Raw genomic sequence first — 14167 nt, 5'->3', positions numbered from 1 at the left:
TTTTTTTTTTTTTTTTTTTTTTTTTTTTTTTCTTTTTTCTTTTTTCTTTTTCCCTCTCCCCTCCCCTTTTTTGTTTCTGGTTTTGTGAATAAAGTGAAATATGGAGAAGAAAACAGCCTGGGATAAAGTGTCTGGTGAAGTAAAAGGAAAGTTGTTCATTCACAGGAAATAAAAGGCTGGAGAGGTCCCTCCATGAGCAGCTTTTTATGTGCTAAAGGAGGCAGAGCTCAGTTGTTGAAGAACAAGTGTGGGATGTATTAGGATGTATTGGTGATAACCAATTGCTTTCCTAATACAGGAAAACCAGCTTCCATGCAGGATCAACCAGCTTCCATGCAGCTGGATTCACAGTTGATTCACGACCACTCTGAAGTCTGGCTTTGCCTAATGTTAATAGTTCATGATGAGCAGTATTATTTCAAAGTAACCACCTTCTTTGTGTGTTACATCCAGTGAACAGGGTATTTCCTACAGTATGGCTATACAGAATGTAATTCAGCAGAATTCAATGTCTCAGCACATCTGCAATACAAACTAGGGAGACAAGAGTATTAAAATGGAAAGGAACTGAAATATTACTAACCAAGTAATAAAACTTTGATTGAATAATATGTTTCTCATTCATACTCTGGTGGCTCAGTGTGTGAGAAGACAAATCCTTTGCCACTGCTGGACTAATCTAGATTAAAGGCTCATGGTTGTAAATGAGGCAGTTTCTTCTGTGCTGCTGAAATTATATAGTTTTTGCTTTTAGAATAACAAGCCAGATTCTTTGGATATTCAGAATCTCTTAGGCAGTGTGTGAATGCCAGCACTGATGATCCTACATCTCATTTTGATCCAAACTTTAAAAATTTTCTCTTTCAGCTTTTTGACAGGATAAAGTTATTCTGGATGCCTGCAAAGCACCAGCCAGATTTTATTTATCTAAGACATGTTCCTCTTAGAAAGGTCCATCTCTTCACTATAATTCAGCTGAGTTGTCTTGTGCTTCTCTGGATTATAAAGGTTTCAAGAGCTGCCATCGTCTTTCCTATGATGGTATGAATTTTTTTTATTTCCTCTAAAAGTCCCTTTTCACTTATGGATAATTATTACTGAAGAAAAAATAATTTTGGGCAGGTAAATATAATATTGCTTTGATTCTGTGTTCAAGGACAATTCATAATGTATTAAGTAATGAAAAATTTGACATTTAACCTCTGTTTTAAGTCCTATGTGTGTATATGCCAACATATATTCTCTTAGGAAAAATGATTCTCTTAAATAAAAAAATACTAAAATTTATTTGCTATATTTTGTTTAAGGAATATCACTAAATCCCATTAACAGAAAGAACATTCACTTATTAAGGAAAACTGCTTCTTGAATGAGAAGTCTAACAGCTCTGTGTCTTGGGAGAAATAAAGGTGGTTTGCTGCCTAAAGTGATTTCTCTGATGACTTCACTAATAGAAAATAAAAGATATTTATTGACCTCAGTGATTGTTAAATGCTTCCAGCCATACTTCATTTGAACAAAGGAACAGCAGCTGTTAAATTACTCAAATTAAAGGACAAAATTCCAACTACAAACTGGTCACTTTTGAAAGGATTCCTCTACAAGTGTATTTGTCTGTTTTACTTGCTTCATTTCCTAATTCTTTGAATTAATATCTTTGCAGGTCCTAGCTTTGGTATTTGTCCGAAAACTCATGGATTTCTTTTTTACCAAGCGGGAGCTCAGCTGGTTAGATGATTTGATGCCTGAGAGCAAGAAAAAGAAACTGGAAGATGCTGAGAAAGAGGTGGGTCAGGGTTTCTTTGTGTGTAGCAATTTGTCAATTTCTCCTTTGGACATTTAGAGAAAATTCTCTAAGGCACATTCCATGCACAAGGCAGACTTGTTAACAGTGTCTGAGTGTAATATTGTCATATTTTGCATAAGTGCTTTTAAAGTTACAAATCTGATAGGCTTAGGTGGGGATGTTGATTCTTAGGCTGCCATCCTGTCATATAAAATATTATCCACAGTACTCCTGGGGGTTGCTTCTGAGAGCCACTCAGATGGTGTGCAGAGATGAACCTGTAGGAAAGCCCTCAGATCCTGGCCCTGGGGCACTTGGATGCTGCACTGGGCCGGGTCCCACCCTGCAGGAGGTGCTGAGGAGTGAAGGATTTAATGCCTGTAGGTATCCTAGCTGCCTCTGAGCCTTACACAGACTCAGTATCACTCAATGCCCTTTCTGCTCAGCAATGTCGTCACCCTGTGCAGTGTCCCAGTTGTACTCTGGGCCAGAGCTACCCTTCTGCTTCTGCAGAAACTATTTCCTTGGACTTTGTAATGAAAAGGTCAGTGACACTGCTAACCCCATTAACCAAATGCTCAGACTCTGACTTGCATCCTGTGGCATTACCACCCAGTTGGCTCTTTCAGATCTGGACTCCTCATCTTATTTCAAAGAATATGCTTTTCAGATAATTCCCTATCAACTTGAAAGTTATCCTTAGGGATGCCTTGAGACGTGATCCAAGACCAGTGAAATGTGTGTGTTAAGGATTCCCATTAGTAGCTTTATTTGCAGAAATAGGACATGAGCTGATAATTCCAATGTGGAGCTACAGCAACTAGATTACTCTGCCTTTAAATTTAGATTGATTCTTCTGTGACCTTTGAAAACTCCCTGCCTCATCTGTAACCTGAAGAACCCTTAACTTTGATTTCCTTGACACATTCAACATACTATCATGGAATATATTTTGGGGAAAAGATTTTACCTATAAGAAACATTAAGATGATTACAGCCACAAACTAAATAGTAAATAAAACTACCAGGCTGAATTTAAAATATGTGAGTCATTGTTTTCTCCCTTGAATCAAAGCAGCCCAGAGAGTTGTTTCACCACGGTGTCTGTTGTCATCACAATTCAGAGTAACCAGAAGTAACCAAGGTAGCTCTCTTCTTGTGGGTCTGGTTATTGGAAAGAATTCCTTGTTATCCTTATGTTTTGGTTATATGTCACTTTCCTTCCCTTGCTTGATAGGATAGCATCAGAAAACAAAACTGGGAAAATCTACTGGTGTTACTTTATTTCATTCACTGTCTATTTTGAGAGGTTATTTTTACATATTTTGGCATTTCTAAATATTTAGAGCTATTATTAAAACTGTTCAACTGTCAAAAACTTATGAAGCTGTGAAGCCTGGAAATGACAAAATTAACTAGTAATAAAAAACTTCTGACATGTAGCCTAAGGAATTAATTGGAGAGTTGCTATCACACAGCTTTTAAAAATAGAAGTATTCTACCCACAAGAATATTCAGAAATATAGTTGACAGGATCCGAAACTTACTTGATTGAATCCTAATTTCATCACTTAAGTTGTTTTTATATTTTTAGGCCATGTTTTTTCCAGGGCTTTGTACATTTATAGTGGATATTATACATGCCTTCTCCTCACAGACCTCCTTTGGAAGCCCCTTTGATGTTAATCAATGAAGTCTTTCTGAGACAAGAATGAACAAAGGACTTCTACATTTGAAGAAAAAAAATATTGTGACTTTTGAAATAGTTGTAATAATAAAGCACTGAAGAAACAAATTTCTGAGCAGAGAGAACTTAAATTCTACTATTTTGGAAAATGGTACTGGCTCTTGCAGCTAATACCAACAATCAGTGTTTGTGATGCATGTGGGGCTTTGGTGATCTGCCAGAAAATGATAAAGTCTCTTTTTAGCCAACACATGCTTTCAGACAGGCACTGGTGAAAACTGTTACAAAGCCATCTAATAAAGGGAAGAAAGATGTGGAGGTCTCTGTGTGTCTCTTGAGCTCACACACACACTGCAGCAATTCGGAGCAGGATTTGATGGTTGCCTCCCTGCCAAGACTTGTTAACCTCCCAGCTGTGGGTATCCTGACCTAAGGGGTGTGGACATTGAGAATCCTCTTCTGGAGGACTTGTTTTCTTTTGTTCTTGCAGGCAAGACATGGTGCTTGAGAGGTGTTCTATTCTTCTCCCCTCCCCCTAAGACAGATTTGCTAAATTTGTAATTACATAAGTTTTTGGTAGATTTCTCTCCTAATTCTCTTCAAGTGAAAACTAACTTTGGGTGTCTTGTTCCGCTATCTTTCACTGAAAGAAAAATCAGTATCAAAATCAGTATTATCAGTATTAAAACTGCGTGTGCACCTTCCCTAATTTTTGCATGTAAACATCAATGCATATATCCTGTTATCAATGTTATTTAAAATTTATCAGACAGTTGTTCAATCACTGTTACTAATTTTCCTCTTTATTGTTACAAAACAATGTTCTATTTGGCATTTGAAATACAGTTTCAAAATGGAAGATTTTAAATGTTAACTATTTATAGTAAAAGTTGAGAAGTATCTTATTTTAAGAAGTTCAAACAAATAATATTAAAGAAAATGGAAAGATGATTACAGTACACAAATTTCATTTTTCACAATTTCATATCCTGTCTCATGTCTAAATTCCTTTGTTCTAGGAAGAGCAAAGTATGTTAGCAATGGAAGAGGAAGGGACTGTTCAGTTACCACTAGAAGGACATTACAGGTAAAATATACCTTTCCTCTTTTAGGTGAGTTGCAATTAAATAAACATGCCACAATATTTATTCTTAATGCTTACTGAATATCAGGAGGATGTGTGTCTGGTACAGATAGGTGAACTGAACCATACACTGCAGCATTTAACAAGGTCAGGCCTTTTCTAGTCTTTCCACATGATCTCACATTTCCTAGGAAAAAGACACACTAGTTGGAAGTTTTCTATTGGGAAGGACTGCAGGATCAGACTGTTCACAATGAACTTTGGCTTCTGACACGCACAGTGCAAAAGGAAGATGTGGAGCTGGTCAAACCCTTCACCCTGATGCAAGCAGGGATCCAGGAAAGGTGTTGAACACACTGCAGAAAAACTAGGTTCTTACAGTAGTATATTCTAAAACATTCTGATTAAATCCTATGATGTAAGATCATGAGTGAATCAAGAGCTGTCCTGGGTAGATGGTGCATATAGTGCAGGGTTAACACAACTAAAAAAAGCATGAACATCTGTGTTATTAGATATTAATAACACATGTTGCCAGCCTATAAGGAATAAATATAATTTAAAGTTTTCAGAAAGGATTTCTTAATAAAAGATTTGAAATATCTGGTGACAGTAACCTCTGCATTGATGTGAGTTCATAGGAACACCATCTTAGAGCGGCCTTCTCTCAAACGTTTTAACACAAAGTTACTCTGTCTTCTAATGCAAAATCAGGAGATTTGTAACCGTCTCTGAAAACTCCCAGCCTATTCCTTTTGACTCATCACACTACTAACGGTCTGGGTTTTTTCCTTGTTTTGTCTATAGTTTTTTGTTGTAATTTATATTAGCAATATGTAGCTTAATTTATCTTGCAGTGTGATCTCTGTTATCTCCACTGTGTTGACTTTGGTAGAATTGCCTGAATAGTACCTGACTCTCTGTACTGTAAGGGTTGCAGTCCTGTAGCCAGAAACAAGAGTCAAGATATTGGTGGTTGAAATGGTTCCCCAAAACACAAAACAGCAAGTTGAGGGCTTACTGAATGCCAAGTATATTTGACCATGAAGTCAGGAATAATGTACAGGCAACCCCTTAAAACATTTTAGACTTCATAATTCTTAAGTGTATAAATACAGCTTTGGAGCAGCCCAGGTAAAGCAAAGAGCATAATGGCTATCAAGTGCTACTTAAGGCTACTGATTAGTTTGTTTAATTGGGACATTTTATTAGCTCTCTTAAATATTTTGTTAAGGCTTTTGATTGCTTTTAAAATTGTTGAAAAAGTAGGTGGAGTTTCAGAGCATAAGAAGAACCTTTTGGGATTTGTGTTTAATCCAGCAATGCCACTATCATGCCATGAGATTTTGGGCAATATTTAGTTTCACACTTTTTAATTTTTCTCTTGTTTATTAGTTGGGAGTGAATAAATTTTATTGATGTTGCTGTGATTAATTGTTGTTGGAGGAAGAAAATATGAAAAAAGTGCTAAGATGTTCTGAGAGAGTATTTAAGTAATTGTTCAGGACTTATGAAGTTTAACATAATTTCTTAATTATGTTAATTTCTTAATAATTTCTTATTGCACTTAACTATTGTCATCACTATCAGTTTTCAAGGACTTTGACTTTTATTGAGTTAATAAGTAACAAGATTGCTGATTGTTTTATTGTGTATTTACTTTCATTCTTGTCTAGAGATGACCCATCTGTGATAAACATTTCTGATGAAATGGCAAAAACTGCTGTGTGGAAGACATTGTTGATATCCTCAGAGAATGCAAAAGATAAGGAGTCAAGCTTTCCTTCTAAAAGGTCTTAATTTTTTTTTACTTCATTACACTTCATATATTGGTGTCAAACCAATATTAGACATTTTGCTAGGGATTAGAAAGATTTCTAGCATTTTGCAGTTTTATTTCTTATGTCCAGTTGTAATATTCTGAACTCAAAACACAAATTCACTATATATTTAAAAACAAAAATCACAAATATTTGCATGGTACTTAGTTATGCTCCAGTGGAAAATGAAGCTGAGCATGCCTGATGCTTGTGTAATGAACCACCAGCCTCCACCTGGGTATTGCACAACAGCTGTTGTGTTTGTTCTGCTTGCTTTTGTTCTTTCCTCTTGAAAAAGAAGTGATCATCACTACCCTGGAAATAGCTGTATGAAGAACCCAGTACTCTGAATGCAATCTAATAATATTTGGAGTGAAAATAATTTTATGATTGCATCATTTCTTTACATTTTTCTGCCTACTTCATTTGTACTCAAAACAGTTAAATAATTAAAAATTTTATTCCAGTAAAATGAAGCCAAAATACTTTATCTGTGCTACAGACTTACTACAGGAATAGGAAAATATTAAATTCAAGCACAGTGTGACTTTCTAAGAGAATTTTTTAGTCTACTTCCATAAATTTAAAATTTAACTGTTTTCTATTTAATTGTTTTATATCACACTTCTGTCATAAGCTCCCCTTCCTAATCACTCTAGAAGCTGATTCCCCTAAGGTAAGACCCTGTCCCCAACCTTTTCCTTGACTGTGTCTTCCATTTCAAAATGGTGTCACCTTGGAATCCAAATGAGTTGATTTTGTGTAGTTTTTGGGGAGACAGAATGAGAAGAAATTTCAAATAATGTAAAACATCTTCATTAACATCCCAAATATTAGAATTTGAAATTTACTCTGTATTTAAAATAGTGTAGTGTATTCAAATGTCAAACTGAATTTATTCCTAGTCATTTTTTTTTCAAATACAAAATTATATTCTGCCCATGTCTAAACATACTTTTCAAAGGCCCACATTTCAAACAGCTAGCCATTGTTTCAAGGTGAACAGATGCAGTAAGAGAACACTTGTAGTGGTACTGTTTTTTAATTTTGTCAGCCCAAAATGGCATGCTGCCTTTCAATGTTCTGTTCCCTGTACTGCATAAATAAAGCAGTAACTGAGCAGTTGATGAGTAGAGAACCTTCATTTCAGGCACCCATGGAGCAGCCCACTAATGTGGTCATTTTGATGATATTTCACTGACAGTCAAAGCAGTGTAGTTCTTGTTTGTCTTCCACTCTTCACATGGACTGAGAAGGATCCTGTCATGAAATCCGTGTGGTGCATGGAAGGAGGATGTGCTCGAGGGTTTTCTTATGTCAAGTGCCTCTGCTGTCCAGGCTGTGAAAGCCTGGAGACAGAGAAGAACCTGATGTGGTACATTCACAGTCCCTGGGGACAGAGGACTTGTAATTTCTCTGGTGGATGTTGCATGTTTTGATGGTATGATAAATGATGTAAACACGATCCTCTGAACAAAGAGCATCCACACAGATTGTGGCTCAGATAAGAGATTTGGCCTTTAAATTGCAGTGAAATAGAAACTAATTTTCTAAAAGTCTCATTTTCAATTTGTTCTTGTATCTTTGCTCTTGAATACAAAGACTTGGGAGAAAAGATTTTTCTGGTTTTAGATATGAGTGTCCTGTTGTAAAGGAACAGCCTTGAAGACTGTGAAATCCTGTGTTTTCAGACACTCTTGCTTATCTCAGATTCTGAGAGAGGAGTAGATTCAAAGATCTTTAACCCTGAAAGACTTTCTTTCTGATAAGCCAAGCCATAAGCAACTTTAATCTTAAGTCATATTAGGGATAGAACTACAAAAATATTATAAACCATAATGCATGTATCATTACATGAGGATATAATTCAGTCCTAGCTAATTAATGAAGAAGAAAAAAGCTTGGAATGGTAGCAGTTGTAAGGATAATTTTTGCAAATGATCAAGATCAGCAGCATTGGATTACACAATTTCCATAGTGAAGGGTACCTTATCATAGAGGGGGGAAAAAATCTCATTTTGAAATAAATTTTACTGAAGCCTTATGAAGTTCAACTATATAACATTTACTCCCTTTCTGCTGTCAGCTCTGCTTCCTTATATCTCAAAATATTATCAAATAGGGATAATTAAATTATGATAGTGAACTATGATTTTATGTAATGCCTTTTATGTAAGGCATTGGCCAATTAATATGAAGTTACTCATAGTAATTAAATGCTGAGTTGACTTGGCCAATTATAAACTAAGATCATCTACAAAAAGAGATTTTAGGAAGGGTTTATACAAATGACTTCCCAGCCTGATGCAGGGATAATTTGTATCACAAGATGTGCCCTGGCCCTGATTCTGTAAGTAGCGCAGTGTCAGAGTTCTTACATCCCAGGCTCCTGAATGTTTTTACCTGTCTAAAGAGAGGACTTACATGGGATTCAGTCAATGTGCCTAGCCATAGAGGCACCTGACCTTTAAAATTTTCCAACCTTCATTTTTTTTATTATTAAAATTCCCAGGGATCTAAAGGTCTGCCTTTGAGCCAAGGCACCTATCTGAAACACAGCCCTCTTTGGTACATGTAAATAAACATTCCTCTGTCTTTGTTTATAATATCAAGCGCTTCAGAGAGCAATTTCAAAACATATGCAGATCTGACCATGGACAGGACATAAGACTAAGCTGGTCTTCTAAAATATTGAAGTAAGAGGCATCTGTCACTTTGTAGATGGTATGAATGAGTTGCCTTTTCTACCTGGAGATATGAAAATCCCACATCCCAGACCTTCCTGCTCAGGCTTGTTAGACTACTACTCCCTTGTAAGGGAGGAAGAGAGCTCCAACTCTTTTACAGATCCACCAGTGACATGTTTTACTGGAAAAAGACTGGACTTGTCCTTTTTTTTTCAAATTTCTCAAGGCATTAAAGCCCACATCTGCAGGAGCTGCTCAGAGATGTGAATCCTAAATAGAAGGAAGACTTTCCTGGTATCACAGAGGCACCTAAAACGTGGAAATATTATAGACTGTAAGGCACACAACACCTCAGTGTTTCCTTTTACTAAGCACAGGTAACTCCCTGCCTGCTGTACTGCTGCACTTTCAATTCATCCCCCTCCGGAATTTGTTTGCATACCCTTTGTGTGCAGAAAGTGTAACATACCCAATTCTATCACTGTTCTACAGAAGGTGACAGATTTGGCAGTTGAAGTGGCAGAAGTTGGTATTCTTTAGCTATTTCCATTAACACCTCTGGAAGCTGCCATTGGCATAGAAGTAAGCTTTGGCTGAACTGAATTGTATCCTTAAAGCAATTTTTATGTGAAGAAAAATGTCAAATGATTGTAGAATTGTGCATGAATCGCCTTAAGAATTTGAGAATTAATCTTGCTTTCTTTAAGCCTTGTGTAACTCAGCCTATTTCTCATTCATTCTAGTTAAGGAATTATTCCCATGAAACCTGGTAGGTTATGTGCTTGCTACAGGTTTGTTCTCAGAACCATCTGGTTTTTTTTAGATACCCTGCCACTCTTTGTTGAAGGCTTGATTTGCCTGTGTTGTGGAAGCCTCTTTACATTTTCATACTGTGATTGAGACTCATTGGAAGAACATGACTTTTTATTTATTTACGCTGCTGTAAATTAGGACACTCACACGCACACAAAATCATCTGCTTTGCACGTATATTGCTTTCTGTAGGCAAATCAACATTGTTTTAACTGGGAAAAAAAAGCTGAATCCAAATTTGAACTCTAGTTTAGAGTTCTGAATGATATGGCTTTTGTCTGATCTTTCAGGCCTTTTTTTTTTTAATTTAAGTTACTTCCTTATATACATGAGGAAGTATGTATTACACTCCACATGGGGAATATTGTCTCTCCCCATCGTCCCCAGACTTCTGCTCTCCCCAATCAAGACTGAAAGCCAAATATTTGTTGGATATTGACTTGCACTACTCTAGTTCAGAAACTTTCCTTCTAAATGTACAGCTGAACAAGAGAATACATTTTAAAGACAAGAAATACCTTCTGTGACCTTTTGTTTGTTCCGTTTAAGAATGTGCTGGTATTGTCTGAGAACTCTACTGTTACCATTATTTTATAAATTAAGTTGTATTTGCCAAAAAAGAAAAAAATGAGTGGCTATTTTTGCTTGCATGCTGGCTGTCTCTGTACATCCTAAGTTGTTTACCTACCTTGTCACTAAAATGCTGGCTGATGTCATCTACACCATTCAGCACAGAAATTTTCACTTGCTTTCCCAGTTTGTGCCATGAAGCATGAAAAATAAAGTATCTGTGTAATGTTGGTTTTCAGGTAGATAATTTATATGTATGTATGTGTGTGTATGTGTGATAGTGCTACTATAACTCTATTTTTTTAATTTCCCCTTTCATTTCCTAGTGCTGAAACCAGAAAAGAGAAGAAAGCTGACTCAGGGAAAGGTGTTGACCGGGAGACTTGTCTATGACTTGCTCTTCAAGTAATTTTTTTACAGACGAATTAAAGGAGTGCCACAACCACTAAATATAAATGATTTACCTTGTAACTTTTGTCTTTCATCTCAAACTAGCACAGGTAATGTAGTGCAATACTTGTCTCATTCCACCTTGTCTACCTTGTCTAGTATCAATGTAAATGTCTGCAGTAGCCAATGCAAAAAATCTTTGTGTTTGTTGCTGATCTTGGCCATTTATCAGTACTCGTATCAGAAACGTAAGAAGCAAATTTTCTTTAAAATTCAACTTTCCTGTTAATAGGTTTGTACTGTATTTTGCTACTTTTTCTGTGTGAGAATACTTAATAATCTTGATTCAAGATGAACTTGAAAACCCTTGTTCCAATTTTTTTTTAAATCACTTAACTAGTAAATGATTTCAGAAGACCCAAACTGACAAGCAAACATTAAGAAGTTTATAAAATAACAACTGATCTGACCCTGTGAATAAACTAACAAGGATAATCCTTTCCTCCTTAATCTGTCCTTTTGAAGTCATGGATTACTTCTGCAATGTGAATTGCAGGGTCAGATTCTGTATTTGTGAAGTTCTCCTTGATTTAATACAGTGTATTTAATATTAAAATTTGTATGTAACTGGAACATAGTCCTATATATATATAAATATATATATATATATAAAAACCTATATATTAAAACATCTTCTCACCTTATCTGAAGAACACCACCACATCCTTTGATGTGAAACATGGATACGGTATTTCTTAAAATGCAATTTGTGATTACAGTATCTTGTATTGTATGAATGTTGCCATGGTAGGCCAAACAGATGCATTTTGTCATTAATCAATCCATTATTTTATAATAGGGAAAATTTTGTAGATACAAACTATACCCCACATACAGTTTTATCACCTGCCCAGTGACCTTCCTCTTTACTGCCTAAAATTCAGCCACATAAAGGGCATATTTATATTGACTTCTCTCCACTAACAGCTATAAACCTCTTAGTTTCAGAGATTGTGTATAATACTTAAATGGGTATCCTGCTGTTGTTTTGTTACAGCTCTTTATTATTCGATCAAGTACATATTGATTGAAAGATGAAAAACAACATTGCAAAGTAAAATGTAGCTTTAAGGCTATTACATTTTTCGTAATGGATTTTGTTACTGCCCGATCCTTCAAGTTGTTCTTTTGTGTAAAAACCTGTGAGATTAGGTATTGAATGAATAGGGATGTGGAGCTAAAGTTTTATTGTGTTATTTGGAATTCACTGATTTTTAAATTTTTTAAGATAAATTTTTAAATTATTAAAATGAAAGCTAACAGTATTATGCTGTAACTTTGAGTCCTAAAAATAAGAATTGTAGTCTTGCAATCTTCGTAAGAACTCATCCATAGGGCTCTAACATTCCCCAGCTTTCCCAGCTACTATAGCGATTTTCTATACACCCCGTGAACAAGTTTTCCCATTCAGCACATTTAAAGTATTCCAATGTTTTTGTGTATATGAGTGTGTATGTTTTAATACTTTAGCCATAAATAATTGCATTTTGCTGCAAACTTAATAGGGTCGCTGTTCTAAATTTACCTTAGCATTATCAAAGCCCATTAAAAGCCATTTTTATGAAGAAAAAAAAATCCAATGGATACAAAGAAGGATTCACATCTAATTCAATGTTTGTATATGTAAATTTAGGAAAAAAATGCTGATGCATTAAGGTTAAATGCTTTGTTTTGTGTACTTGATGATAAATTGTAGGATTCCAATTGTTTTAAAGCTAGTATAGAAGCTCAATACTGGTTTGTCCTGAAAGCAGCCTGATGGTGTTTTAACATGTTGCTGACTTTGTTACCAATAATGTATACAATCAAAATGTATTAGCTTCACTTGACCAACTCTTAGAATATTAAGAAATCAGTGTATTCAATGGCATTCTGTATTTCTGTTCAGTATTTCAGAGTGGTTTTATTTTAAAACACTCTGGTTTTGCGTGAATTTAAGTGCTTTTCCAATGTTAATCTTAACATTCTGAAATCACACACAATATAAAGCAGATGTAGTGCTATATTTACTTCTAATTTCATATTCCTGGTCAAAATTACTCAATTTCTTGGATGTAATTTATTACAAAAGTTTATGTGTACATGTGAATAGACTATTGTGTTTTTCACAATTAAGATATGTTATGTGAAAATAAATATTTATCCTAACTAATTTTCAATTTTATTTTTATACTGCAAAACCCAGAAGATGTTTGCAATATCATGTGGTATTTGAAATGTCTACCTGACCTGAATATGCTTCACAAATTAATGAGTGGTAGAGCCCAGCATGGCTCCCTTTTCAAGTGGAATCTCACTGAAGCATGTAAGGCTGTGAGTGGAGTTGGTGGTGATGTACTTGGTCTGACTTTAACAGTAAGTGTGGCACTGGGGACAGCTCAGAGCTCACTGTTCCAGGAAGAGAATGGGAATGAAGCTCCGATTTACTATTCATGAGTTGGTCCTCCTTCCTCCTAAGAGAGGTGACGTGGCCCAAGCAGGTGTAGCTAGATCTTTTTAGAGATCAGTAGGTAAGGTCATGCAATTTAAAACGCTGCTGCTCTTCTCAGAACTCTATATTTCTGCTACTGAAAAACTTCAAGGCCATAAATTGCAGTACTACATACAGTATTGACTCCATTGTACTAAATCCCTTTTGAACTTCTTCCCCAATTATTAAACCAAAGACTAGAAGTCTCCCAGCCTGAACATGGTAACAGTGACTCTTCGAGGTTCAGCTGCTTCTGTTAGAATTTTGCACAAAGAGTATTGTGCAACAAACTTAAACATCCATTTCACATAGGAAAAAAGATACAGAGAAAAAAGTTAATTAGTAGGTATGTAACTAACTAGCATGTTGTAGTAATTCAGGCACAACTGATTTCTAGCTTTAGACATTAATGAAATGAGCTAGATATGTTCTGTGGCCTTGGTTTTAGTTATTTACCTGTCCTCATGCAGTTCAAGCAAGTTGTCAGTTCCCTGAGGCAGCTCAGCCATCCTATTGCCTGCATTATTTTGGAGCCCAGGGAGTTCTACCAGAGTGAAAAATTAAACACTGAATTTATGTTAACTAGGACACTTACTATAGCAATAAAAATTTCTTCTGTTTTAAAAGTTTTATCATTGTCTATTAGCAGGATACCTTAGAAGTTGCTTTGCAGACAAGGAAAGATAATTAGCATTGCATTGTGTTATGCCTCACAGATAAGACAGTTGAAAGGGGATGATGTATTGAGAGTACAGAAGAGTTCCCCAGTGAGATGCTAGAATCATTAAGGTAGATCAGAT

The 14167-nt window shown here is 35.7% G+C and overlaps 2 protein-coding genes across 4 annotated transcripts in view; one reads left to right on the top strand and one right to left on the bottom strand.

The window, feature by feature from the left end:
* SLC4A10 (solute carrier family 4 member 10) overlaps window positions 1-12983 on the top strand; it is a 113737-nt gene extending 100754 nt beyond the window's left edge. For both annotated transcript variants that reach the window (XM_083865645.1, XM_083865644.1), the window contains exons 21-25: window positions 868-1041; window positions 1664-1786; window positions 4493-4560; window positions 6234-6350; window positions 10774-12983. In XM_083865645.1, the coding sequence (XP_083721771.1) occupies window positions 868-1041; window positions 1664-1786; window positions 4493-4560; window positions 6234-6350; window positions 10774-10840 (549 nt within the window). In that variant the 3' untranslated portion in view covers window positions 10841-12983. The remainder of the gene's footprint in view (window positions 1-867; window positions 1042-1663; window positions 1787-4492; window positions 4561-6233; window positions 6351-10773) is intronic.
* Window positions 1-14167, bottom strand: part of DPP4 (dipeptidyl peptidase 4) — an 82417-nt gene that overhangs the window by 27164 nt on the left and 41086 nt on the right. The window lies entirely within an intron of this gene.

This window comes from Zosterops lateralis (genome assembly GCF_965231275.1).
Source record: "Zosterops lateralis genome assembly, chromosome: 7".
Taxonomy (NCBI): Eukaryota; Metazoa; Chordata; class Aves; order Passeriformes; family Zosteropidae; genus Zosterops; species Zosterops lateralis.
The sequence above is the reverse complement of the archived record's forward strand: the minus strand, read 5'-3'. Positions and strand labels throughout refer to the sequence as shown.